This window comes from Pezoporus wallicus, unplaced genomic scaffold, assembly GCF_028554395.1.
Source record: "Pezoporus wallicus isolate ANWC-B61680 ecotype Strahan unplaced genomic scaffold, APGP_CSIRO_Pwel_v1 contig_6631, whole genome shotgun sequence".
NCBI classification, from domain to species: Eukaryota; Metazoa; Chordata; class Aves; order Psittaciformes; family Psittacidae; genus Pezoporus; species Pezoporus wallicus.
Window position 1 is genome coordinate 57824 of NW_026639372.1, and position 27924 is coordinate 85747.

The 27924-nt window shown below is 40.0% G+C and overlaps 1 protein-coding gene across 3 annotated transcripts; it reads right to left on the minus strand.

The window, feature by feature from the left end:
• DHX35 (DEAH-box helicase 35) lies at positions 1-27911 on the minus strand. 3 transcript variants are annotated; one of them, XM_057414321.1, is made up of 23 exons: positions 27834-27911; positions 25522-25655; positions 25065-25157; positions 24183-24260; positions 21751-21855; positions 20094-20155; positions 19387-19456; positions 18779-18838; positions 16589-16701; positions 16169-16265; positions 14946-15104; positions 13502-13712; positions 13250-13393; positions 12605-12729; positions 11901-11955; positions 7785-7880; positions 7336-7430; positions 6697-6774; positions 5410-5539; positions 4617-4698; positions 3996-4067; positions 1554-1692; positions 1-231 (listed from the first exon to the last, which is right to left on the minus strand). In XM_057414321.1, the coding sequence occupies exons 1-23, from the start codon at positions 27871-27873 to the stop codon at positions 187-189; spliced, it is 2283 nt and encodes a 760-aa protein (XP_057270304.1). In that variant the 5' UTR covers positions 27874-27911; the 3' UTR covers positions 1-186. The 3 variants fall into 3 exon arrangements, with proteins under 3 accessions (XP_057270304.1, XP_057270306.1, XP_057270305.1); XM_057414323.1 differs by lacking the exon at positions 13250-13393 and having other exon boundaries at positions 13526-13712; XM_057414322.1 differs by lacking the exon at positions 13250-13393.
• Positions 27912-27924: the final 13 nt, after the last annotated feature.

Sequence of the window (27924 nt, forward strand, 5' to 3'; positions counted from 1 at the left end):
CAAGCTCTACATAGGTTTACAATGTGCTGGTCATGCATAAACCCCTACAGATCCTGGCAGGCATTTAAACTTTTAAGTTGATGGAAGATCAAATTGCTAATGAACTGACTCCTGAAGGGACTGTAGCCAGCTTCAAATCACTGGTAGGCTCTGCATCTGATGACAGAAGACTTAAGTCATGTCAAATCACTGGTCTCCTACTTTAGCCCGTTTTGCTGTCAAGGAAAGATGCTGCAAGAAAGGAAAAGAAAAACTGATTAGCATATACAGCACAATTGGACTAAAGTTCAACTACAATGTGTTCAGTCATTTCAAATTAAAGAAATTCTTATACAAGTATTAAAGACAACCCTTCCCAAGTTCTTGTTACTGATATTGCTAAAATAAACCTATGAAATTGAAGACCTACAGTGTGATTCTGGCTTGGTATAAAATACAATCTTCTAGTATTTCTGTAAAAATGCAGATAAAGGTGTGTGTGCTCCCAGCAACACAGCTGCACACACACTAGGAGTAGGTGCATGAAGTACAAGACTTTAACTAATGTATTAACACTGCAGCCATAGTTGCACTGGACCGTTGAACCTCCAGGCTCTTCAAGGCCTACCAAAGTGCAGAATGAAAGCATGAAGGAAGTCACCCCAAACTTAGCCCATGAAGAGGTCATATCATAAGGGGACATTATGTTGTTTATGGGATGTTGCAACATGTAAATACATGAGCCAAAAGGGAACAGATCTGATATAACTGGAACATGAGCTCATCTCCTTTTTACACCACACTTGCAGAATGCAACAGGACAAGGGGGAATGGCTTTAACCTGCCCAAAGGGAGACTGAGCTGAGCTCTTAGGCAGAAGCCCTCCCCTGTGAGGGTGCTGAGGCGCTGGCACAGGGTGCCCAGAGAAGCTGTGGCTGCCCCATCCCTGGCAGTGTTCAAGGCCAGGTTGGACACAGGGGCTTGGAGCAAGCTGCTCTGGTGGAAGGTGTCCCTGCCCGTGACAGGGGTTGGAGCTGGAGGAGCTTTGAGGTCCCTTCCAACCCAAACCAGTGTGGGATTCTAAAAGGTATGTGCATGCAACGGAATTTGTAATAAAGCCTTGCACAAATAGCAGCTTTCTTTTGCCATTTCAATTTTGAAAAGAGCAGATTTTTATTTTTTTTTTTAGTAAATATAATTAATGCTCAAAAAAAGGCTCTAAATCCACTCAAATTTGCAAAGCATATAAAGACTCTCCTAAATTATTATGTAACCTATAACCACTGCCTACCCATAGTGCTCCTCAGGAAAGTCCTACCAAGTGCCTATATTCAAGTGTAAAATGGTTGAAGGCTTCGTTTACTAGTGATACTCTATTTTGTAAGTTTGAGATCATGTCTGTTGGCTGGATTATAAGGAAAAAGCTTTCATGAATCAATTCAGTATATTCCTTTTTATATTATAACCACTAAAATTAACAAAACCAAATTATTTTTGTACCATTAAATAGACAACAACAAAACACGAACACATTAGAAGTTCAGATGCAAGAGTTGCTAATACAGCAATGGTACCATTTGGGCTTTATGCTGATCCTGTACTGCTACTTGCTGGTAAAAATGAGGTGCCAGTTCCAAGAGCCATGCAGATTCTACAGCAGTCACATCTCTCATGTAATATTTCGCAGTCTGTATGACTTCATTGTAGACTACCCTAGGAGAAGGAAAATAAAATTTAAAAAGTGTTTGCTTTATAGCAATGAGGGAGAGAGATGAGAACAGCATTATGTTGGTGACAACAGCAAAAGAGGGACATGGAGCTGCCAGATCGAGTCCAGAGGGGGTCACAGAGATGCTGCGAGGGCTGGAGCAGCTCTGCTCTGGAGCCAGGCTGAGAGAGCTGGGCTGGGGCAGCCTGGACAAGAGAAGGCTCCTCAAAGGGAGACCTGAGAGCAGCTCCAGTGCCTGAAGGGGCTGCAGGAAAGCTGGAGAGGGGCTTGGGACAAGGGATGTAGGGACAGGCCAAGGGGAATGGCTTGAACCTGCCAGAGGGGAGACTGAGCTGAGCTCTTAGGCAGAAGCTCTTCCCTGTGAGGGTGCTGAGGCGCTGGCACAGGGTGCCCAGAGAAGCTGTGGCTGCCCCATCCCTGGCAGTGTTCAAGGCCAGGTTGGACACAGGGGCTTGGAGCAAGCAGCTCTAGTGGAAGGTGTCCCTGCCCGTGGCACAGGGCTGGAACTGGAGGAGCGTTAAGGTCTCTTCCAACCCAAACCTGTCCGTGATTCTATATTTAGACTCGATATTTATACATAAATCTAGTATGTAGTTTCACAGTATATACTGACAGATTAGTACTTACAGAAGACAAGGAAGTCTTTATGTTATCATACAAACTCTTACCTCCTTCCCTCTGGTTTTCAGAATACTTTACATTAATACAACCTTTAGAGTACCATTAAAAACACCTTTGCTTACTATTAGGACATCTGGATGCAAGGTGTAGAAGAAAAAATATTTCTTACACTGGAGCCAAGGGGGACTCTTAACAGATACTTTGGAAGAGAGAATATTAGTTACTCTGTGATACCATTAATAAGGATTCAAAAGCACCAAAACCCTGGACCCATAACAAGTAGGGCACAAACTACAGCATGACTATCTCTGGTGCCTGTCTACAGACAGTCAAGATAAGGATTAGAGGTAGAAAACACCTTTAACTACTACCAGAACATTTCCTGTAAGAGATTTAGAAACAGAAACCCCTGTGGACTCAATCACTGCTGCCAGCATGAACCGCTTGCCAGCATGGACAACCTATTTCTGAAGTCACCCTTCAGCAGGAAAAGAAATTTTTACCAAGGAAGTGCAAAGCCACGTTATCTGGCCTCTACACACAGTAGAGCTGCAAGCCCACAAGGTTTGGGGCCTCTCATTAATTGGCATTTTGCTCCCAAAAGCAAAGAGGAACAAGTCCAAAATTCTCTTCTCTGCCAAATGCAGCCAAGACACACAAACTAATACAACTAAAGAGAAACCTGAGGAAAAAAAAACAAGAACAAGAACACATTCAATATACACCTATAACAGAGAGACAAAGCCTTCAGTAGAGGATGGTTGCCCAGGCAGCAGTAGCACAGAAATCAGAGTTCCTGAGCAAGTTAAACTCCTGCGTTACAGGACCAAGGGAGCCAGTAGTGTTTTTCAGTTGGTTGTGGCAATATCACAAGACCTACAGAGCTACACGCTGCTTAACTCAGCCCTGAAGAATCAGTACAATGAGCTGGACTCATTTCTGCTTTGTGAGCCAATGTAATTAGTGGCCAAGTTCCAATCAGTTATACTTCTGTAAATCCAACACACCAGGTGGAGGAGTCCAATTCAAAGATAACAGATGACATTGGCCAAGTTTATCTTTCGAAGTCTCAGCAAGAGGCAAAGAAGGACAAGAGTCCAAACACCTCAGATGGATCATGCTGCCTGATTGTTAGGAATGCATCTATTTGTCATCTGAGCATCTTTGACACACAAAATGAAACTGTAAAATCCTCACTAACACAAAAGTACAACCATTTCTTTCCTCAACCTGCTAAACAGCCAGAACTTGTTGCATCAGCCATTTGCAATTACTGCAGCACCTACCTGACAGAATATTTCATAGAATCATATCCCTAATAGGTTTAATAAAAGTAAATTAACCCTAGTTCTATATAGGTACAGAGACTACTCAAAGAGCAGCCTGCAGTGCAAGATATGGTGCCCGTTAAAGCAGGGTTACCTGACTCTGCTTCCCAGCCTCTGCAGGTTTTTTTGGCAGCTAAATGTCACTCTATTTCCCTGATTTATTTGGACACTGCCTACACAAAAATTTGCAAAGGAAATAGCAATTGAATTCTCACTGGGGGAACCATGACCTTCTACATCTATTCCTCCATTGATGGGGAAAGGTCATTCATGAAAATGTCTGGATGCTGAAATTGTCTTTCCAAGATCACAAAACAAGTGAAAGCAGTTTAACTTACCAGCGTGGAGGTTTCTCTGCATACAACACTGACGTGGGGTGGATATGAAGTTCCTGGTCATCACGGATAGTCCTTGAAAGCAAAACAGCATTTCAGACTGTACATCTATTCATTGTTTAACAGCTGTTTCCTTTCATCCCCAGTAAGAATGTTAATAAAAGGGAACAACAAAAGAGCTGGAGAAAATTAAACCCATTTGTGTTTAATGAACAGATGAAACCAAGCTTAAATCCTGTGCAAAGGAAAAATTGACACTTTAATGTCCTAGGAGTTCTACCTATATTAAAATGAAAAAGCAGCATTTCAGGCTTTTATTGAGTGCCCCTGAAGTGCTTACCACGCTGTTGCACTACAACTGTACTTGCTTACATTAACACAAACTAATTACTCTTAGAAACAGCTTCCCACTATCAGCAACTTTATTTACATTTGCCAAAGAGAAGAGATAAACACTAAAGCAGTTTGAAAATACAAAACTTCACATATTTAGTAAATCAACTGTCATGTGTTTCTTATTGTAATTGTCTAAAGAAGCATCTGTGTGTTGACTATACTTAGACCTATCCAGTCAAAGGAGCTTTTCAACTAAGCAACAGTTGTAATGAAACTATATATATTTACCTGTAAGCTCCAGTAGAGTGGAATTTAGCTGCGTTTGCAAAGAATCCAGAAACTATGCATCTCAAAACAGGATCTGGATCACCTGAACAGAAAAATTTTCCTCTAAAATGAGTCAATGTATTGGTAAAAATACCTAACATACCACTTAATCATCTCAAACAACTTTTTACAATGCATCATGCTTTAATAATGAAGGCTGGAAGGAAGACAAGCCTTGCAATCTCTTTTGACTTTAATTTCACAGCAAATCAAGATTGCCACGTAAAAATCTACTGCTGCCACTGGTGTCTCCCTGCAGATAGTTTCACAGTCCTAAAAGCAACCTTGCAGGACAGCTAAAAATCAACCTCTGATTTTTCAGAGCAGTTAAAGACAAGTGCTGAGAACTGTTCGTGGCCTCCCTGCATGCGCAGCGCAGCTGGCAATCAGCTTCCAGTTGACTGTACATCATTTTGAACGTACTAGAAATATGGCTTATTGGAAACCCAAAAGAGGGAACAGAGTGATCTATTTATGACTCTTTTGGTAAATCTGTCCATTCAATATATAATCTGTGGCTATAATCTCTTGCTGGAAAACATAACTAATAAAGATCGGACTAAATGTTAATTGCAAAAATTGGCTAAAATGCTCTTCTGTGCTCATTTTTAGGAGAAAAATCTGGGTTTAGTTAACCTTATTTTTTGGCCAGGAAGAAAAGACTTCAAAGATTACAAGAAAAGCATAAAGAGACTGTCAGTTTGAGAGACTATGATCAATATGTACTGGACAACAGGTTAAAAACAATGTTCACCTTCACTAGACTTCTTTGGCACTTTAAAGCGGACAAGAAGCTTTTTCAGCTGCTCTCTTACAACAGAAGCTCTTACAAGCCCTTTGTAGTTCAGAAAGTGCTCCTGACACCACTGAGAGCTCTTGCTGTGCTGTACAGTAAGAAGAATAAAAAAAATCACAATGAGATACAATCAGCAAAACAAAAGCCAATCTCTTTGGATCACATAGCCTTGTTCTGCCTTTCTTCTGACTCCTACAACATATTTATTATTGTTTTCCTGAAAAGTACCTATTTACATAGAAACTAACAAGGATACCTAGCCCAAATAGCTACAAAACATATTTCAAACAACTTCTAAATAGTAGCAGAACAAATACTATGGGGTATTTTCAAACAGATGCGCTTGTTTCTTCATATGTGGTGAAAGAACAGCATCAGTCATTCCTTTCTCATACATAAATGCACCATCTCAAACTAGTATGTTTTCAACCTCAAAATGTAAACAACCTTTTTGGTACACAGTTTTCACTGGTCTTCTCTATGCAAAGAACTATTTCTCCAGAAGCCAGCACTTACTCCAAGAGCCTCTCTCTGCATTTGGCTATTTCTAAGAGAATTATGCAGATATAAAATTTAAAGGGCAAAAATTCAGTTGGTGCCTGACTGATTGCTTTGGGCCTGGGAAGAGAGAAGTCAAACACCTGTGTGGTTACACCGCAAATATATTAATACAGAAGTGTTTCATACCAGCAAAATATACTTCTCCAAAACAGGTCTAGCACTTCACAACAATTAAGTAAAACCTGAGTTTACAGAGAAGTACTGAGATGGTGTCAAACCTTTGGGTAAATCCATAAGGTCAATGAAGAAGAGGACACGATTATCAACGAGGCAATTTTTTTACAAAAGACTGCTAGATTTAGATGCAGTTTATAATCAGTAAAACTCAGATATATCCAAAGAAAAGATGAGAGAGTATGAACTTCATTAGGAATCTGGATACCTGTTTTTCCAAGCCCTTTCAAAAATCCCAGTCTCCTTGAAAAAATAGTTGTCTATCTATGAGACTTCTGTGCTGTATCCAAACCAAACTGTTTCTATTCCCTGTTCAGAGGAACTACAGAAGGTCTGTTACAAAATATGACCAGAATATCTTTTAAAGCAGAATTATCAATAAATAAACTTGGTAAGTCCTCAGCTTTGAGGAAGCTGTATCCAGAACTTCCAGAATCAGAAGTGAATTCAACCAGAACACTTCAAGTTCTTCCCATTCCTGCAAGTCCACATACACCTGAAGTGACTTACTTTGACAAAGGCTTCATACACATTAAGCATAGTGAGATGATCACCCTCTTCCACAGCAAACTTTCTGTGTCGCCTGGCCTAGAGAAGAGGAAATAGTTTTTAACAAGCAAACTGATTTTTCCAAAAATCGGTTCCCTTAATGTACATATTTTCTGGTGACTGTTGCAGTTCTTACCATACAGGGTAGTTCCTCTAGGCAACAGCAATGTTTTACTAGCCCACCTATATTCAGGAGCACTTCTAAAACTGAAATTAGAAAAATGAACTGAAAATGAACCCCCAAAATCCAAGAGAAGGATGCGTTAAAGTGAGGCTCCAGCTATATCCTAATACTTTGTTCTTAAAAGGAAGTGGTGTTTGGGGAGGTTTGGGTATTTTTAGAAAACCCATATGCTGAGCAATATTGGCTTATAAACTTTCATATCTCTAGTCTTCAGAAGGAGGCTTTTAACATTAGGAAAGATCTCCAATGTTCCCACTGTTACTCAGCTTCTTTTACCTATAACCAACAGGCACAGTTCAATACCTTGTTTTATTTTCATACAAACTTGCAATCTGTAACAGGTTTCAATAAAATACTTGGCAGAATTCCAGAAACATGGAACTAACCAGAAGAAAAGGAGACACAACCGAACTTACAGCCTGAGACTTTTGATTTGGAGGGATCACAAAGATGTTCTGAATCTGCATCATGGCAGCAATTGTCAAAATCTCCTGGGAGCAGCCAAAATTTCCTGAGGAGAAATTCAGTACAGGAAATCACCTTCCATTCAACTTACCCACATACAGAATAAAAAGGAAAAGAAGAATATATTTTATAATACATAAAACCAAAATACCTGAACTCCTGGATTTTTTTAGTATAACAGTGAACGTTTTAATGGAAAACTTTAAAGACAAATGTGTTAGATTTATTAGAGACAGCCACAAGTTTAACCAATTTTTATCACTAAACACCATACCAAGATGAAGCATACAGTTTGTTTCAAATTTAGCAAATGTCTAGTATTACACTACCATTACAAGTGGCAGTGTCCTCCTCTCCTCATCACAAGACTAAGAATAAAATCCGACTTTTTTCCTCCTACCTGATTCCAGAAGCATCTTTGCAAACATAGGATTCAAAGGAAACTCTGCTATTCTCATTCCAAGAGGCTCTGTTAAACGGCAGTGCATATCCAAACCTGCAGTATATTAATCAATGTAGCAATAATACAGGCAAAAGAGCACAGAAAGTCTTCTTTAAGGATTTAATAAGTACTAAAAAGCAAAAATTACAACCTAAAATATACCAAATGCACCTAGGAGGTGCTGAATGTATATTAAACTAAGCTTTAAGGCACTCCTTAATACCCAAGGCCTTGAGTGATATGATTTAGTGTAAGGTGTCCCTGCCCATGGCAGAGGGGTTGGAACTGGATGATCTTAAGGTCCTTTCCAACCCAAACCATTCTATGATTCTACGATTTACTCTGCTGTGGGACAGTGGGTTGTTCTGGCTTTTTTCAAACGTACTTGAACACAGAAGTTTCTTCATTTTGACCAAGTTCCATTGCTACTGCCAAAGACTTAGCAAACCTACAGTCAATGCAAATCAAAGTCAATGCAATGTCCAGAGTGCCTATTAGCTGTTAGACTTATGCATCCTCTATTTAAGTATTTAGCAACATCTTTGTTCATGCAGATGGGAAGCAGAAGGAGTCCTCATGAGAATGAAAAAAGGTACAGTTATGGAACAGGCACAACTGTAGAAAGAGGAAGCACTGATGGTGTGGTGGGGTAGGGCATCATTTTTCTGAGTCACATCTGCTGAGCTCATGGAGGAAAGTATTTTAACTTTACTATAATCTAAACTAGAGATGTGCAGCTGATGAAGACTGCCTACGTTTAGTCTGCCTCATGTATCAGTAACTGAATTGTCAGCCATGTTCCAACTGTAAGCTTTTTACTGGCATTGGGACAGGAGATAGCTATGACAGCTTGCTTTTTGATTCCCAGCTATCACTGAGCAACCCTGCACATTTATCATTTTAGTTGTGTAGCTTCCTACAGTCAAACACCTGCAGTAAGGTTTACCCACGCAAGCCACTAGGTCCTATTCCAACCCAGAGCACTATGCTGAAATTTCAGGAATGATTTAAACGGAAAGACATTTCCTTTGCAAGAGGACATAGGAAATAGAATTAATAAAAACAGCAAGAAGAAAAGAGCTCACTACAAAAGGCAGCAAAGAGTAAGAACTGCAAAAGAAAACTGCAAGTCAACCAAGTTGTATGAGGTACAACAAGGAGGCAGAGCACAAGAAAAAAGCTACAGTTGGGATGAAGGAGAGCTCATGAATAGGACTTTGGAGCACTGCTGATTGCATAAGTAACCTCAGCAGAGAGGACTGAGGAAACACAACTGTGGCCCATGCATTATGTAAACATTATTTGTCAAACCATGGTGCCAAGACCTCCACAGTTTTACTTCAGCTCTGCTTCCCAGAGAGAAGCAAAACCACAAATCAAGTCAAGGAATGCAATCTTTTATAAGTCATGTCAGCATATCTAAAACCACACATACCTCTATCAAGTGTTTATTATTTGATATGCTATCATCTCACTTATTATGGCAACGTAGTGATTCACTTGCCACACCCTTACACTGTCCAACCAAACCTAATAGGCCTTTCATATGTCACAATATTTTCCTCAGAAACAGGTATAAAAGGCAGCTTGTGTGAAATGATGAAGTGATATAAACACCAAATCACAGACACTGCAAAAATGAAGGTCTGATAGCTTTCACTTAACGAGTGCAATATGAGAGGTTTAAGAGCTACCACAATTACCACCTTAGAATATGCAGTCTTTCATCTACAGAAGGGTAACTGCATTACTACTAGCAAAAAGGATAAATTACCATCTTTTTAACTTTCTACATGTGCATCAAGCCAAAATCCTTTGGCTTCTGCTTAATCTTACAAATTTCAATGCAGTTTTGCTCATGCACAGATGTCTTTGCAGCGGTAAGCCTGCAATGGATACTAGTTCAGAACAGGTAAAAGTTGCCTTGAAATCATCCTGGAAGCAACCATTTTATTGTATCTATATAGGAAACTGGAGATCTTAGAAAAAGATGCTGCAAAGATTTTTACTGAAGATGCTCATAAGAAACTATTCACTTACTGTGGCACTAGTATGTTACAGGCTGAGGGATTAAAACTCTATTTTTAGGTAGAGCGGTTGTTTCTGATAGGTGACAACTCACAAACGAATCTTCAACAAAACCCTGGATCTGAAGCGAAGCTAAAAATAAATCCATTTTCTACCTGCTTATTTACTTCTGAAATGATTCTTAAAAACAATAAACTCCAACTGACAATTCAGACTTTCAAAGCATCAAAGGAGAAGGCTGAGAAGAGATACTCCTGACTGTAAAAATCACTGTATCACTGTAAAAATAATCAGTCTAAAAACAGTGATGTGTTTATTCAACAGAAGTATCTCAACCTGAAGAGCATCTGCTTTTCTGTTGGCACTGCACTGGCACAGTAGGGTCCTGACCCCCATTTGCATGTAATTACAATGCAAGTGTTGAAATACAGGTTCACACTTGCATAAGAGAAATGTAATCCTTACTGCAGCTGCAAACACTTGGGAAACTTACAGGAAATCTCCATAATAAACCATCTAACACCTTAAACTTCAGCAATGTTTAAGAGTGAATCTGAACACCACACACATTTCTTTACATCTTCATCGACATCAGCATTCCTCTGCTTTGCTACAAAAGCTGGGCAGCCAAGAGAGTAACAGCTCTGTACTGCTCTGTGAAGTTACCATGAGCATAACACTTTTGCCAAAACATCAAACAGCTAATCAGTAAGTTTTCTGACCTTCCCTCTCCACCTCCCCAGGTGTTTTTGGCTGTGAATTCATCTTTGAAACGTGCTTCTGAGCCACTGTGAAGGTCCTTATTCCAAGCTTGGAAAGGTTGCCAAGAACCGAGTGCCTGAAGCAAAACCCTCCTTTGCAAGATGGAGCTGAATCAGCACAGAGCAAAATTATGGCCAAGCAGAGAATAACAGTTCCATGACAATAAGACAGCAGACTGCCACAAGTTACAACACAGCATTTCTAAGTGATGTCAAAATAGTCACAAACCTTTGGATGCTTCCAACGTTTACACAGTCTCCATCACACTACCCTTTTCTTCATGTTTATATTATAGGGCAAATATTGTTAACTTTGAATTAACTACAAACATTGAGTTAGAGTCAAATTGTTTCATTTTCACTACTTCTTCTTGTGCCAAGTTGTTATGTTTAAGTTTGCTGCATTCAAAAAGATTAAATAGCTGTCAAATACCCCAACAATATAACAGCCCTTCCTATAAACAAAATCAGGCAGCATTCATTCCACTCACAACAAAAAGGAATCAAAAACTGTGTATAAAAATATTACTACAGTGTGACTTGAGTGTTACAGGTATCCAACAGCAGCATAATGAATAAAACAGAAATTAACACTTTTACAGTCATAGAATACCTCAAGTTGGAAGGGACTCAAGAACCACTGAGTCGTGCTCCCTGCTCCTCGCAGGACTACCTAACACCAAACTACATGACTAAGAACATGGTTCAGACTCTCTACTGAATTTGAGAACAAGCTGTGATCAGTAATTCATAGAATCCTAGAACAGTCTGGGTTGAAAGAGACCCTAAAGCTCATCCAGTTCCAACCCCCTTTAACGTCTGAAGAAACACAGAGGATCTGCCTAAGAGAATCACACCAACATCTTCAGCTCAGAGCCCTGTTCCTACCAAAGATAAATAGCTGGTTCCTCCCATGAAGGTGCAAGGAAATACACAGATAATAGCTATAAAATATGCTTGCTCAATCTAAACACTTAATCTGTAGTTTATACTCTATGAAATGGATTTATAGCTGCTCCCAGAAAGTTACTGCTGCCTTTTGCTTGCTTACCTGTCTGAAACAACTGGAGGAAAAGAAAGTAAGTTCAGAGGAGACTTAGGTACATTTTAAAAACATGCCAACAGACAGCTTCCACCAGTCAAGGCTGCGTTATCTCTTTGTCAAAGCACAGCTCTCAAATGCAAGTTTGATTAATGTCCATCCAATCACCAAATCCAAATTAACAGGTTTTTTCATAACTCATGTAACTTAACTCTAAATAAAGCAAAGCATAATATTTCTCACCTCCTAAGGCATACAGCAGTTCTAAAGCTTGCACCATTGACTGGGCAGGAGGTGGCTGTGGAGAAAAAAAAAAAAAGCTCATTATTTAAAGCTATCATCACAGAACACAAGTTATCACAGAAATTCTTACACCTTCCTCTTCTACAAAATCTTGAAGTTCTAATTACCTATCTTTCTACTCCTGTATAGTAAGGAAAGAGGTCTCAGACTCTTGCTTTCACCCTTCCACTGACTGCAATGCTGCGAGTCAAAATCATCTCAACAAGCTTAACTTCTAATGCCACCATGTGAGTTTTCCACATCAATACAAGAGTAGCTAGAAACTTTACAGAAAGCAAATCTAAAACTTGATACTGCTCTTTTTAACAAAACAGACAAGCACTGGTTTAGTTCTATAGGTATCTTTTCCCTTCCCCCCCTTTTTCTTCATAAATTCAATGCAAAGGGACTACAGTTAGTTTGCAGAATCTGTTTGCCTTTCTAGGCTTTTCTTGACTCGCCAGCAATCTCTAGAATACAAAAAGTTGTTGTTTCGAAGTTGTCACACACATTACTTGCACTAGTTGATTCCCAATGCCCAAAGCTGACAACAAGTTATGCTTTCCAAATTAACAGGGCAATGGTTCTGTGTGTTACCAACCAGTCATTTACTGATTTTCCTTCCGAGTAAGGAAAGACGACAGATTTTACAGCCTAGGACTCACTGAAAGAAAGGGGAACCTGAGCACATTGTCGATGCCCAAAGCCTTCAGCTGCAAGATGACGGGTGCAAGGTTACTGCGCTGCATCTCGGGAACAGTGGACTTGGGCAACTTTTCAAAGTCCTCCTCTGTAATGGGAGAAAACAAAGCCATTCAGGACTGAGATTCAACTCCACCCTGTATAGTCAAGAACACAGAATCATACCTGTTTCAAGTTAAAATTATCAAGTATGAATTAACAGGTGTTAAAAGAACTCTAACTCAAAGATGATCTTTCTCCAATTACTGCATTTTAAAGATGATTTCTTTTAAACAGAAAATTCAATGGTTTTGGCTACACTGCTGATTCGGCAGCTGCCCCAACTGTACTTCTACTTGAAATGTTCTTCACAGAAATCTGCAGCAGCAGCTCCAGAAGTCCTTATATTAGAAACATAGAATCACAGGCTGGTTTGAAGTGGAAGGGACCTTAAAGCTCCTCCAGCTCCAATCCCTGCCACGGGCAGGGACCCCTTCCACTAGAGCAGCTTGCTCCAAGCCCCTGTGTCCAACCTGGCCTTGAACACTGCCAGGGATGGGGCAGCCACAGCTCCTCTGGGCACCCTGTGCCAGTGCCCCTTTAGGCACTGGAGCTGCTCTAAGGTCACCCTTTAAGGAGCCTTCTTTTCTCCAGGCTGACCCAGCCCAGCTCTCTCAGCCTGGCTCCAGAGCAGAGCTGCTCCAGCCCTTGGAGCATCTTTGTGGCCTCCTCTGGACTCGCTTGTGCATCTTTTATCATTCTCCTATCTATTGCTGAAAGAAAAAACACACTTTTGTTCTTTATCTAACACTAAAGCCACTGTAAAGCAAAATGGAAGTCACATCAGCAAGTTCACCTTCCCTACATATCAGATTACTGACCTGTATAAAGCCTGTAACATTTACCAGAGCGGTTCCGTCCTGCACGTCCTGCTCTCTGATTAGCTGAAGCCTTAGAGACTGGAACCACCACAAGACATTCAATGGCTGTTTTGGGGTTATATGCACGAAGCTTCACAAACCCACAATCAATTACGAATACGATTCCGCGAACCGTGACGGAGGTCTCTGCAACGTTGGTGGCAACTACCACCTACAGACAGACACAGTGAGGACATGGTGAACTCCCCAGTCTCAATTGCACCATCAAGGCCTTGCATCTATGAACCAGGACTCAAATACAAGCCACGTGAAAGATCTCAGTAACAGACAGTTCCAGTAAACACACTGGAGTACAGAACGATACAGTAATGCAGCAGACAGAACTGTCAGCTTGAAATAGCCTAGTTTTTACAGCTTCATAATCACTTTCTTATCCAAATTTATTCTCTCTTCGTAGAAGAAAATCTCGGCAGTGTTTGCAGAGAAAAATCATTGACTGTAAATCAGGTGTTTTTATTTAGCAAACTATGTGAGAACAAGTATTTTCTTTCTTCTCAGTTCTATTGAGCTGTTCCCTGTCACACTAGAGCAAGGCAGGGGATAGGAGGAGAACAGAGTTAAGTGTCCCATGTTCAGTATCCCTGGACAGATACACTTACTTCCTGAAATATCAAAAAATAATTATTCCCAGATGACAGAGAGAAACCTAGTCCTTATATCACCTGAAATTAAAAAAGTAAATCTTGGAAGTTAATTGACTAATATCATACCCTAGAGAGAAAAGAAGTATTCTGTGGTTCTGTGGTTTATTTATACTCAATGCTCTCCAACACCAGATGAACAGTTCTACTTTTTAGTCTGCAGTATGAACAAAATTATAAGAAGTCACCCTGTGTAATTCTGTGGGCTTATCTCAGCCCCAACACAGGCTCTGTCTAAGCAGAAAGCATTAATCATGACCAATTATATAGCTGACTATATATTTTTTTCTACTAAAACCAGGCAAGTTTTAACTTGTTTCTTAGATGAAAATACAGCACTTACCCACTCTGACACTAATTTTTCCATTAGAGGTAGGAAACAGCCATAGACACTTAGACCACAAAAAGAAATAAAACCAGGTAAAAGACTTAAGAGTATTAAGAAGCTGCAACTGGACATAGAGAAATACGAGGTTGTACAAAGACTCTTGAAAATTGAAAGTTGATGAGGTTAACAGGAAAGTTAGAATTAACATGTCTAAGACTGATCAAAGGTGGTAAGGGAAGCCAGAGAACATGCTCTTGGTTCAGTTTGAAAACTGATAGGCAGTGTTAGGAGATACAGAAAGACTCCTTCGGTAAGTGTTTGCAATAGTCTCATGATGTGAGCCAGACATATGCAATCTGTGTAATGCAGATACCCCTCTGGGTGGTAGAAATTGAGACATACACGGCAGCCTTACCTTCCTGACATTGTGAGAAACTCTCTCAAACACTTTCATCTGCTCAGGAGAAGGCAGCCCAGCATACATGGGGAGAACACGGAGGTGTCTTTTCATTCCAGTGCGAGAGAGGGCCCGAGCCTGTTCTATGAGCATGGAAACAACAGTCTCCACTTCCTCCTAGAGCCAGAGCATGACAGGGGACAGAATGTGAGAGGTTTCACTTTCATACCACACAGCTGTCACCTACATACAAAAAATGCACCAAAATGCCATAGTTCAAATTGTTCAAACCCTGGGATCTTCTGACTAGCTCAATTTTGTAATATTCTTACATAAACTGCTATTCATAATAAATATGTGTTCACATTAATATTTTTGTTCATTGTTATTTGAGACAATGTCACATCACAAATACATGAGCAAAATCACCAGGAAAGGACTGAACAAAGCTCAGGAGGAAGCAGGCATATTTTCCTCCATCACAACTTGTGAGAGCAAAATGGGAGGCCAATCTATTTTGACAGTGCAGAATGCTGTGGGTCTTGATCAGGAATGACACAGTAACTTCATTAGCACCTATTGCTCAACCACACTTAATCTCATAGATCAACTGTGGCATCTCACTGGTAAACACAGACAACAAAGGATCAGACATTGCCTCCTGAGATACCCAATTCATTCTTCTAAAAATTACATCAATAGTGAAGATGAAGAATTTTTTTTTTGAAAATATGCAAGATGTTGTTGAAGCTCTTCAAGGTAGCTCTTTACTGGAAAAATGATATGCTACTCCTCAGCTGCAAAGTGAGCTGACAGGCATAAATAGAGAAGACAAGACAAGTAAATTTGTATCTCACAGAAATTTGTTTGTCTGCCATGTTAATGATGTTAAGCCCAACAAATGTAAATTCCATTTGCCTTAACTATTAGCAATGACTCACTGTCAATTTAACAACTTTGCAGGTGTGACTAGCACCAAAACCCCCCACACTATTCCATTTATTAACAAGGCTGAAAGTATTAAATGGGAAAAATTGTTCATCACTAGCTTTGACAAATTCAGGCCATACATTTTCTACAAGTCTTTGTGACTGGCCTAATTCTGCTCCCATCAATGTAAAAACGTCTGTCATCTTTAATGTGACTAAAAGAAGCACAGCTAAGGAAAGCAGGAGACTCAGGGCACTTCGCAAAGTCAACAATTCAGTGTTGTAAGGCAAAAATATTGCTTACGTCTGTACCTGCCCAGTTAAAAATGCCAGTATATCACCATCATTCTCCATCTGGTGAATTTTCATTGCAGTTTCCACAGTTGATTTTACATAATCTGGAACAGGACTACAAGGAGAAAATAGGAGAGACATTAGCAGAAAAACAGGTAGAGCCTCCTCATTTCCATAAGGAACAAAAAGCAAGCTAGCTTTTGGAAACTACACAACAGCCATACCACACTTAGCTCAGGATGAATCCTTGGGAATAAGCAATTAATTTGTTTCCTTTCCACTACAGAAAGCCTAAAAACATGTCAGCTGCTATAAGCTATATCCAAATGTTTGCCAGATTGAAGGTTACACCTTCTGGGAACATCTAAGCTCTAACATAGATCAAATGATACCACAGTTGCATACCCTCCTAAGCACCATTGACAAGATCAAACACACCTCTGTATGTAAAAGATGTCCACGGGAAACGTTCTCCCTTCCACAGTAAGTATCACGCTGGTATCTTTGCTGGGGTCACCAGTATCATTTTGATTAAAGAAATTCTTGAATTTCTACATTAAAATAAAAAGAAACACTTTCAGTTTGATATTTCAAAGAATGAAGGGAGAAACCTCAAGACATGAAGAAGTTCAATTACTGCAATTTGGGTGTTTTATTCATAAATTTGACAGCGCCAATTTAAAAATTTTAGATTTAGGGTTTGTTGCCTTCTCTCCTGTCCAGGATAAGGCACTTGACACACACAGAGTCTTGCATGTTTATTGTTTTTGAGAAGCAAAGATTAAAAAGAGGTAATAAAGTTACTTAGAAGAACTGATGACTGCTGGACAAAGCAGATATATAAACTTCATAATGGATCTATAACAGTAGCAAAGTCAAAGCTAAGAAGAACTTGATTGGTCCTCAAGGTTTTGGGTAGGGCTTGCATATTCTCCATTTCTGGATGAGCAAGTATATTTTACAGCTCTTACTGAACGCCACCATCTCACTTGGTAAAAGCATAGGCTAATTTAGGTTTTTGTCTTCTGCATTGCAAGACACCTTCATAAATTCAGTTTTATTGCCACAAAGTATTTTAAATGCACAATAGCAAAAGAATGAAAGTTAGGAACCCAAATAATCGATCTTGACTTTCATGACCATTATAGAGATACCATAAACTTTCTGTATTTAAACAAACATTAATATAGTCATACTAACCATTTTGTTATTATTTTTACATTACCTGTAAACTATTTGAAACATGCTATTTTTGGCAGTTAAAATTTTGCAAATGCAGAGTACTGTAGCATTATCTAATGTACAGAATACACAGCAGTGCAAGTGCTACCAGAGCTTACAATCAAAAATTTATGGCATGTGATATTTGCCACTAAAGGAAATCTCAGTACACCCACACTTCCAGTGCTGCACACAAGCTCTCAACACCGCATCTCATGAAGGACACAGGGGAGTGAGGAAAGAGGAAAAGTACAGAGAAACGCAAAGAACACAATAAAGGAAATGGAGCAGCTGCCTTATGAGAGACTGAAAAGGCTGGGGCTCTGCCTGGGGAGCAGCAGTTTGAAAACCCACACAGCTGAGGTGCACAGAATCAAAGGTGACAAAGTAAGTAAATGTAAAACTGGTGCTGGTTATTGTTGTGTTAAAAAAAAAAAAAATGTGAATCCCATACTAATAGAACCAGGAGGTCCTTGATGAAACGAGCAGAAAAGGAAGAAATTAAATAAAGTACTGCATTACACAGCAGGTGGCAAACTTCTGAAAATTGCTCTCACATGATGTCCTGAAGACTTACAGCTTCATCGAGCAGATCAGAAGACAAATTAACAAACAGCAGGCCCATGAACACATACTAGAAGGAAATTGCAGGAATGCACTGTGTAATGTCCCTATTGCAACCACTGCAGGTGCTGAGGCAGCTCACAGAGAACAGACCCACAGCAGCTGCATGGGCTCCCACACTCTCCCTAACCAGCATGTCCTACTGCTGCTGCTGCCCCAGAAAGAAGACTGGGCTGGATGAAACACTTCTCTGATCTAGAAGAGCATGTTTTCTGTTCCTACTCAAAATTAAATTAACATTTTTAGTAAGTTACATAAGTTTCCACAGGCCACAAGTCAATCAAGCGAACTAGTAGGATCTCACTGCAATTGAATCTACTCATTTATTACTCATTTTTACTGGTCTGTGGTTGTCTCAAATTACTCCCATCAGCAAAATAGAGATAAACCAATGTCTCTTACTAGACTAGATTAAGCCAAGGGAACATCTTTTCATGCAACAATACCAGTGGGGGGCTGGAAGGAGTGGGGGAAGGAGGGGGAAGAAAAACAGACATCAGTATATGAGAAGCAGATTCATATTTATATTCACTTCCAAAAAAAGTTTGCTAATACAAAATGAAAACCAAATGCAGCAACCTAACTACTGCAGACTTTTTTCCTGCATTCTTTCCTCTCTTCTTTGCCACTCAAACAGCAGTAATGTTTCACAAGAAGCAAGCCCCACAGAGAATATATATATATATACACATGTATATATTCATATACATATATATATATATATATATATAAGTGGAGTTGCCACTTAAGGTCAATTTATTTCAAACCACACTGGAGCTATACCTCTGCATCCAAGGTGGCTGAAGCCACAATCAGTCGAAGATCCCCACGCTTCTTCTGAATCTAGGATAGAGACCAAGAACACCCAGAGTAAAAACTGTTTTCTGAGATATAAGGCTACAACCAAGATTACCAATAACTGCTCTTTAAAAATACTTTGACAATACAAAACAGCTGAGGAACTGAAGCACACTCATCACTCCACAGATCTAACAGCCTGATGGCTGGAGGTTTATATATTCATTTTAAGGGCATTCAGCCTGTAATCATCATTATTGTTTACTCTTAATTTCTGGTAGGAGTCAGATCTTCACCAGGCTGAAAGTCAACAATAACCCCCTATGAGATCACTTCACATGATCAGCAGCCACAGAATGAAGAACACCTTTTTGCTAATAAGGAGACATTTCAGCACTGGGGGGAGGAAACACGAGGATCCTGAGTGACAGATGTCTACAGTAAATAGTTGGGCATGTACAACAGGCTGTAGGATAATAAGGAATCAGAAATCACCCTCTCTCAAATGGATTCACTAATCAGCCATCAGGATCAGAGGTTTAACAAAAAGGATGAAAATGAAAATGATTACAGAGAACATTAAAATAAATAACCTTTCTCAGTAAGCCAATGGCAATATCTGTATAAAGAGTCCTTTCATGGGCTTCATCCAGCATGAGGACACTGTGAACAAAGCAGAAAGATTAAGATTTCAAAAATGGCTTGATGATTGACACTAGAATCGGTGTCTTCCCATCTTCCAGAAATATCATTATTTTAAGTCTGCTACTGGACTATTACTGTGCACATCCACTTAGAAAACTGTGAAAGTTAAAAAAATAAAAATAAAAAAATCACAAAACAAGGTAGGGAGAAAAATGTAGATAACGTGGCCCATACACACTCTTCTTTATTCACGCTAGCTTTTGGAAAAGAGTAGAAAAAAAGGGTCTGGCTTTACTGCACTGCACAGCTTGTCTGCATACTGGAATATGCCTGCTTTTGTTGTGATTATTTTTAATTTGATTGGCATCAGAAAGAAAGTTAATTTAAAACTAGTAAATTAAACAGTTCTTCTAAAACCCACTTAGCTTTTGTTCCAAAACCACAGCAGCAAATCTTGCTGAGTTTGGTGTTGCAAAGATCAACTGATTTTCTTTGTCTTTACAACATCAAGTAGTCAAACTCCTAAAGTAATTTTCACATCTTTTGGTATTTAATTTATAATAACTATACCTCAGCCTAAAAAAAAAAAAATAAAAAAAAAATCACTTATTTATCAAATTACAATTCAGCCAGCATTCATTCCATGGTTCCTTACCTGTATCTTGTTAATAAAGGATCAGCCATCATCTCCCTCACCAGCATACCATCAGTTAGAAACTAAAAGTGAATACAAATTAAAATGTAAACAAAATCCACCAACTAGTCTGAATTAGCCACATGATTTTTATAGATTACTGTTGTGGTTGAAGCCCAGCTGGCATCTCAGAACCACCCAGCCATGCACTCACTTCACCTCTTGTTCCCTCCCCGCTCCTGAGGGATGGGGAGGAGAATCCAAAGAATGTAAACCCCACAGGTTGAGATAAGAACAGACCAGTAACTAAACTATAATGCAAAAATACTACTATTACCGCTAATAAAAATAGTGGTAAGAGAAAAAACAAGGGGAGAGAATATGAAACTAAAAGGGGAAAGGAAAAAAAAAACGGTAAACACAAGTGATGCCGAATACAATTGCTCAGCACCCAGCAACTGATACCCAGGCCTTGCGGGTGACTCCCCCCAGTTTCTATACCGGGCATGATGTGCTGTGGTATGGAATACCCCTTTGGTTAGTTTGGGTCAGGTGTCCTGTCTCTGTTTCCTTCCTGCTGTCTGTATTTCTGAATGCTAACCGAGAGGTGATCAGACTGACTGGTTTCTAATCAGTATTTAAGCTATTTTTATATTAAAAAATAAAATAACAGGTTGGCAGCACTGGAATGTGGCAATAGAAGTTTCTTCACTGTTGTCTGTAACATAGCTAAATCAGCTCTACCAGTAACATCCCGCATGTCAATGCAATGCTGACCCTCTCAAAGTAGACCACGTAATATCTGACCAATACACAAACCTTCACATGTCAACAAAATGCAACATATAAATTTAATACTTCCTACTAGCCCATGGAAACCCAACCAACTTTATGTAGTCATCAATAGTTTGATCTGGGATTCCAAATGTGGCCTTGAACTAGGCAAGAACTGGTGTGCAAGGTGAAAACCTCCAGATTTCCAACTCCAAATGATTAATCATCACAATCAAAAAAAAAAACCTAAACCCAAATCCCAAAAAAAAAACTCTGAAGATTTCAGCTGCATTTAATGAACAAGCATCTCCAGTTCTTCCGCTTTTAAAAGGGCTACTAGCCTCAGTAATCAGAAATCTAACTAAATTGTCTCACTCATCATCATTGCTGTTCCAGCATAAGCAGACTCTCATCTGTATCAACACAAGCAACATTAATATTGCTCACAGTACTGAAGAACAGCTGCAAAGCTTACTATTGAATCCACATCACATTGCACTCAGTCAGCCTACTCATCTCATGTTTTATCTGTGCTTTTAACCAAAATCTATTTTTAGGGTGGCAAGGATACTTCAGCTGTGATTCACTGCAGCCTTTCCCTATGACTTTGTGTGACGCATCAGGTCACACCAGCACCGTACCAATATCTGGTCACATCTCCCTTGAAAATACCCTTTAATTTCACAGTGTGGCTGCCAGTCTAGCAGAAAAGAACAAGTACACACTTTAGTAAGGTTTGGATAGCCACAGCCTTTCCAAGCACACTTTCGGGATACCCACCTGGAAAACTGCAATGTATGTATTCTCTTTACTGGGCATCATAAGGTTCTCATTAATTTTGTAAAAGTACTTGGAGAGTTTCAGCTAACCCTTTCAGAGTAACCACACACTGTTCATATTTCACCTTAATTCTTGTAGCTTGTGGATCCGTGCAGTCATCAAACCGAATACAATATCCAACTTCATGCCCCAGCACTGCACCTCTTTCATCAGCAACTCTACTTGCAATCTGAGAAAAAAAAGATTTTTACAAACAATAGACAGCTCACAGCACATTTCTTCACTGTATCATTATTTTTGTAGAGAATTGGCATCAAAACAGGAAATAGAGCTGATGCTTCCAAACAATTATTTGTTCTCATTCTAACAAAAAATTCTGTTTGACATAAACAGTGCATACTGAACATACAACTGGTAAATGCTTTTAAATATTTTAGTGTAATTTAGTAAATGTTTTAAGCTGCTTCTAATCAGGAAAGCCATAGAGATACCTTTCTGTGATAAGCACTCTGACAGACCTACAAAGGCAGTCACTCCACCAGTCACAACGCTGAGAAAGGACCACCTCGCAGCAGTTGTGGGAGTGCAATTTAAGAACAGTCGGTATGCAAAAAGGGAATGAATGCAGGGATTTGGCACACAGAAAGAAGTTACCAGGTAAGCTGATCTGTCCCTGAACTTACTCAGACTTCCTTTTAGTTTTGTTTTGGGTTTTTTTGAATAAAGATGCTACTGTACTGTATAAAGATAATACAGAATCTTCTATGCAGAAAACAGATGACAAACTGGCAGAATAATTAAAACAAGCAACAGTACTACCCTGGACCAGTTTTAAGCCAATAGCTCCTTTAGCTAAAAATCTTGAGTTATTTAGACTTATTCTACGGATTATTAGATATTATCAGGCCATGGTTTCAGCAAGCTACAAGGACATTTAATACCTAACAGCACAATAAAACCCCACAATACATACATTAGTCCTAGTAGAATTCCAAGGGCAAGCTACTTTCAGTCATTTGAGTGACATTCTAAACCATACCCACAGGCAGTGAATTCATGATTTCACTTAGTATCTTATCACTCGGCCACTTTCAGCCCAAGCATTCAGGATAATTATCAGCCTGGATAATCGAAGCAGAAGTTCAGGAATTTCTAAACAGTGCCTTATGCCTCTGCAACAACTTGCCTTTACTTCTGACACTCCCCCCCCCCCATACTCTAGATGAGAAAGCAGATTAGCACACCTCTTAAAATAAAAGATCACTTTCAATTCAAGACAAAGCAATCATCAACTGTATCTCTCATCTCCCTGTAAAAGCCATACAATCCACACAGTTTGCAACAGCATTGCAATGGAAAATCCTACTGTGTCTATGTACTAAGCCCTGCTTAAGTAATTGTTTTATTTTAGGCTTAAAAATAATGTATTAAGACATGAAAAAGAAACGAGAACCAAGTTTGCTGTGAGAAAACATTGCAGCATACACAACATCCCCTGTAGAACTATGCACTGTCAGCTGGATGTTCTGTGAAGGAGAAAAGGGAGGACACTGCAGGCAGACTGTCCAAAGCACAAGATGCAGATCACTGCTGTTTCCCTCTCCATGTTGGATACAATCAGAGAATACTGGATGAGATGAAAGGGCAAGCTGCATAGCAGCTCAGCCTACTACATTTTCATGGGAGGCATAAGCTGATTTGCTGCAGGTACACTTTAATACATTATAAAGAACAAGCAAAATGAGATTTACAAAACTGCACCACAGTTTTCTGTAAAAGGAACGCTGCAGCAGAAACTTCAGCCCACTGAGTCAGTGTTTGGCAGCAGTTATGAAAACAAGGAGTACTGGATGTTTTCCATACAGACTTTTCTTATACTTATTCTTTATTACCAGAGAGCACAATTTGTTTCCCTTGGCATCCCCTCTTCTTCTTCTTGTAGTACATCTAGCTGACATTATGCTTTCTCAGACCTCCTATGTATATATGTCTATATAGGAAAAGATATATATATATTTATACAGTAAAAGACTTCTCACAATAAAATTGTTGTTTCTTTTCCATGACATTCTTACAAGGCAAAAAACAAACCAAAACAAACATGCAAATTAAAACCTACAACAAAAAAATAATACAGAAAAGAGATTCAAAAAGCTTTGGTGTGAATTGCTAGAAAGAGGTACACAACCTCCTCTTTCTTTCAACAGCTATGTTACTGTACACAGATTTACCATCACTACTTTACTTTGTGAAAAAGTTAAGGTTCACGCACAGTTCTTGTCCAGAATCAATCACAGCCCTGCACAGGTCTAACTTTCATACGCAGTTCTGCCGATTCCACCCAATTTTTTTTTCAAAGCTTCTACACCTGCAATTCTGGACTTGGAATTTTTGGCAAGACCTACTAATCTAGTTGAATTCAGCATATAGTACCAGCAATTCCGTGAGGAAGGAAATATCTGCTCATTCAGGAGCACATGCCAACACCATTCCTGCTAATAAACTGGAAGTTATAATGACATTGAACTGGAAAAATAAGGACATGGAGAAACTCACTGAAACAGCAGCAACCCGACGAGGCTGCGTCACTCCAACAACTCTTCCTTCAGCTGCCCAGCCAGCTTCTGCTAGGTACTGCAAACAAATATTGAGTGCAAGAAATGAACTGGTCATGCTGTGACTGCAGTGAGGTGTTAGTTCTCTGCACTATGTGCTTTTTGCCAGTTGTGACACCATCTGATGCACATCCTCAGACAAAACAGTTACTTAAGAGATTTTGTGCGTTTATTAATCTCACCATTAGAAGTAATACAGCATAATACAATCTCTCCTAAACACATACTATCAGAAAGCACCTACGAGCAGTTCTTTCAGTTTTAAGTATTTTTTAACTTCTTAATTTTTCTCTCCTTTATTTTATTACCCCTGGAAGAAAAAAAGCTAAGCAGCACAAGCCCTGATGCAGATGACATTCATCACTGGTCTGCAATTTTCCAAGTTACTCAAGAACCAACTTCAAAACATTCTCAGACTTTCTACATTCCCTTCACAAATGAGAAAATTTTGCAAACCCGTGAAAAATACAACATTCCAAAAATTCCCAAAAGGAAAGCTCCTAAAAAAAGTGTACTTTATTTCCCTACTTAAAAACATATTTTCAGCAAAATTTTAAACATTACTGATTATCAACACCTACTGCTGCACAGTAACTACTATTTGTACCAGAATAAACTATGTGTTGTCTCCGGTCCTTTCCTGTAGAGGAGGGAGGTTTTACATTACAGACATACCAGCTGCTTTTATTTCTCTCCTCTCGGTCGCACACACAAGCACAGGGGACTTCCCTTCTCACAGTACAGATCCGGGTTGCTGGTTTAACATTTCATGTAAAATACCCCAAGGGAATACCTGATTTTACCAAGTTAAACAGACGCTTACTTGTGGAATCTGGGTTGATTTCCCACAGCCTGTTTCCCCAACAAGCACCAGAGTTTGATAGTTCTCCACTAGATACAGAATGTGATTTCTTAGCTGAAACAGAAGATGACATTCAAGTATCAAAACCAGACGTGTACAAAAATAAGAGACTAATTAATGACAATATTTACATATCAGGCAGAGACAGTAAATTCATTTTACATGGATTTACTGCCAAAAGCTAAACAGCCCTTTAGAAGTCCATAAGTGACATATAGAACATATAGTAAATAACACAACCTGTAAAACTGTCAGTAACAGCTGTCAACCAGGACAATCAATTCCAATAAATAAAGAGATCAAGGTAATAAAATTTTTACTTTATGTTGTAAAGTGATTCTATATTGCTCTTTCAAAAAAAGGCATAAGAGACAAACATCATACAACAGATTTAATATACCCAAAAGAACTTCTTTACCTTAAAAATAGGCAGCTTTTGTCTTTGTTGTTCAATAGAAAGGGAAGCATAAGGATTATAGATGACAGATATGCTACTGCTCTCAGCAGGATTCTGTCTCTCCTCTGAGACACTGACACCAGGACCTTCCGTGCCTAGATAATATAAGTCAATTTTAACTGGAAGAACACACTTCTGTGTACCACAGTACAACCAAAATAAATATATTCCTGATGAGTAGGAATAATGGGTAGCAGCATATATCAAAATACTAACTTTCCTATTAAAATAGTCAAAATATCAACTACAGTAAACAAATGCTTTCAAATGAAATCTGTGTCTTCTGCTGGTTAAATAGAAATCTAATGTGAATAAGTATTTGGATTTTAAAAGGATGATAATTGAGGGAAAAACTACATAGGAAAAATATACAGCAAGATCTTAGGAACTTTCTTCTTTTTCTGTGCAACAGTTCAGATACAACTTCAATACCCTTCCCAGAAGTATATCCATGAATTTTAAGCCACCCATTCAAACAGGTAACAGAACTTCCCTTAACTAATAACAACCATATAAACATTCAACCTTGCATGCTTACGAGATACACCAGTTGTTTCACATCTGAATTTACCTCAGTAAATTAAACTTAATTTATTCCTGCGGCAGATTACCATAAAACTACTGACAATCAAAAATGCTGAATCATGCAAATTAACTAGAAACAAACCCTCAACTCAGTAAGAGAATGTACCACATCTCTAGCTACAGATTCAACTGGGAAGGTATGAGGGCAAGAGAAAATTCCCATGTTTTGCAGGATTTGCTTGTTTGGGCTTTTCCTATTTCTCCCACTGCTTAAAAACAGTTAGTCTTTATTCAAGTTTTATAGCAAACTGATTGAATTAGAAGAGTGATTAGCAATGATTCCAGGAACTATACACTCCCCAGGCACCCTGGTTTCCGCTGGGATAATTAACTTACTTCCTAGTAGCTTACAGATGGAAAAGTTCAGAATCAGGGACTTGACTATCTGGATCTTGACAAATCAGCAGAATTAATGAACATTGCTGCTCATCACGTACCAATTTTCTTTCACAGCATTTTCTATGTTTTTTTTTAATACACTATTGCCATCATGTTGCATACATATACATGTTGTATCTACAACATATTAGTATGATATTCAAATGATTAAGAAGCTCTTTGCTAAACTAACCTCGCCTATGAAATACCTTTGCAAGTCACAGCATACCACAACACAGTGGGCAACGTTTTAAAACTGCCAAACTCACACCCACCAAGCTCCCCTTGGGGCAAGCAAATGGGAAGGTACCGAACTGCCCAAACCACAGGGGAACCATCACTGAGCCACAGCACAGCCGAGTCTCACAGGGAGCTCTGGAGGACTTCTAGATGAACACTGCTTACCACAGAGTCACTTACAGGGGTTGCTCAGGTCCTCAGCTGGATGGAGACCCCACAACCTGACTGACTGCTTGTTCCACAGCCTGACCACCCACAGAGCAGAAAAGGGTTTTCTTGTGTTTAAGCTGACTTTATCACAGTGTGCCCACTGCCTCTGGTACTGTCTGTAGGCACTACCAAGAAGAGTCTGGCTCCATCTTCTTTACCCTCCCCTACAAGGTACTTACATACATTGAAAGGATCCTCCTGAGACCCCTACAAGCTGCACAGTCCCAGCTCTCTGAGCATCCCCCGTCACATCACATGCTCCAAATTCTCAACCACACTCATGGCCCTTCACTTAGTGGACCTCCTTCAGTAAGTCCCCGTCGTGGTGCTGGGGAGCTCACAGATCACCCAGTGCTGAAGGGAGGGATCACCTCCCTCAGCCCAACAGCAACGCTTTTCCTCACCCAGCCCGGGATGCAGGCCACCTTCCCTGCTGTCAGCGAGCACCAAAGGCCCGCACTCAGCTCACGGCCCACAGGGCTCCGTGAGCTCCTTCCTGCTGAGGGGCTCTCCCTGCCTGTGGCAACTCCCAGGACCTCGCACCTGCCTTTAACTTCCTGAGGTTCCCCTGTGCCCTTCCCGGAACCCGCGAGGGGCAGCGACCCCACCGAACCATCACCCCCCCAGGCTAAAGAGGGGCTGCACCCCGCCACCCCCGCTAAAGGGCAACGCCGGGCTGGAGCCACACAGACCCCGCCGCTCTGCAGCCCCGGCGGCAGAGAAGCAGCACGTTTATCCGCTGCCCTCGGGGCCTAAACGCCGTGCGACCCCCAGAAGCCGCAGGGGGCAGCGCTGCGGCCTCGGCTCAGGCCGGGGGGGGGGGGGGGACCCGCCCGCAGAGCCCCCACACAGCCCCTCACCCGGCTTCCAAAACCTCACAGGTCCCACGGGCGCCGCCATCTTGGGGTGAGAGGGTAACCGGAAGCGGTAGAGCGCGGCCTACGTGACGCG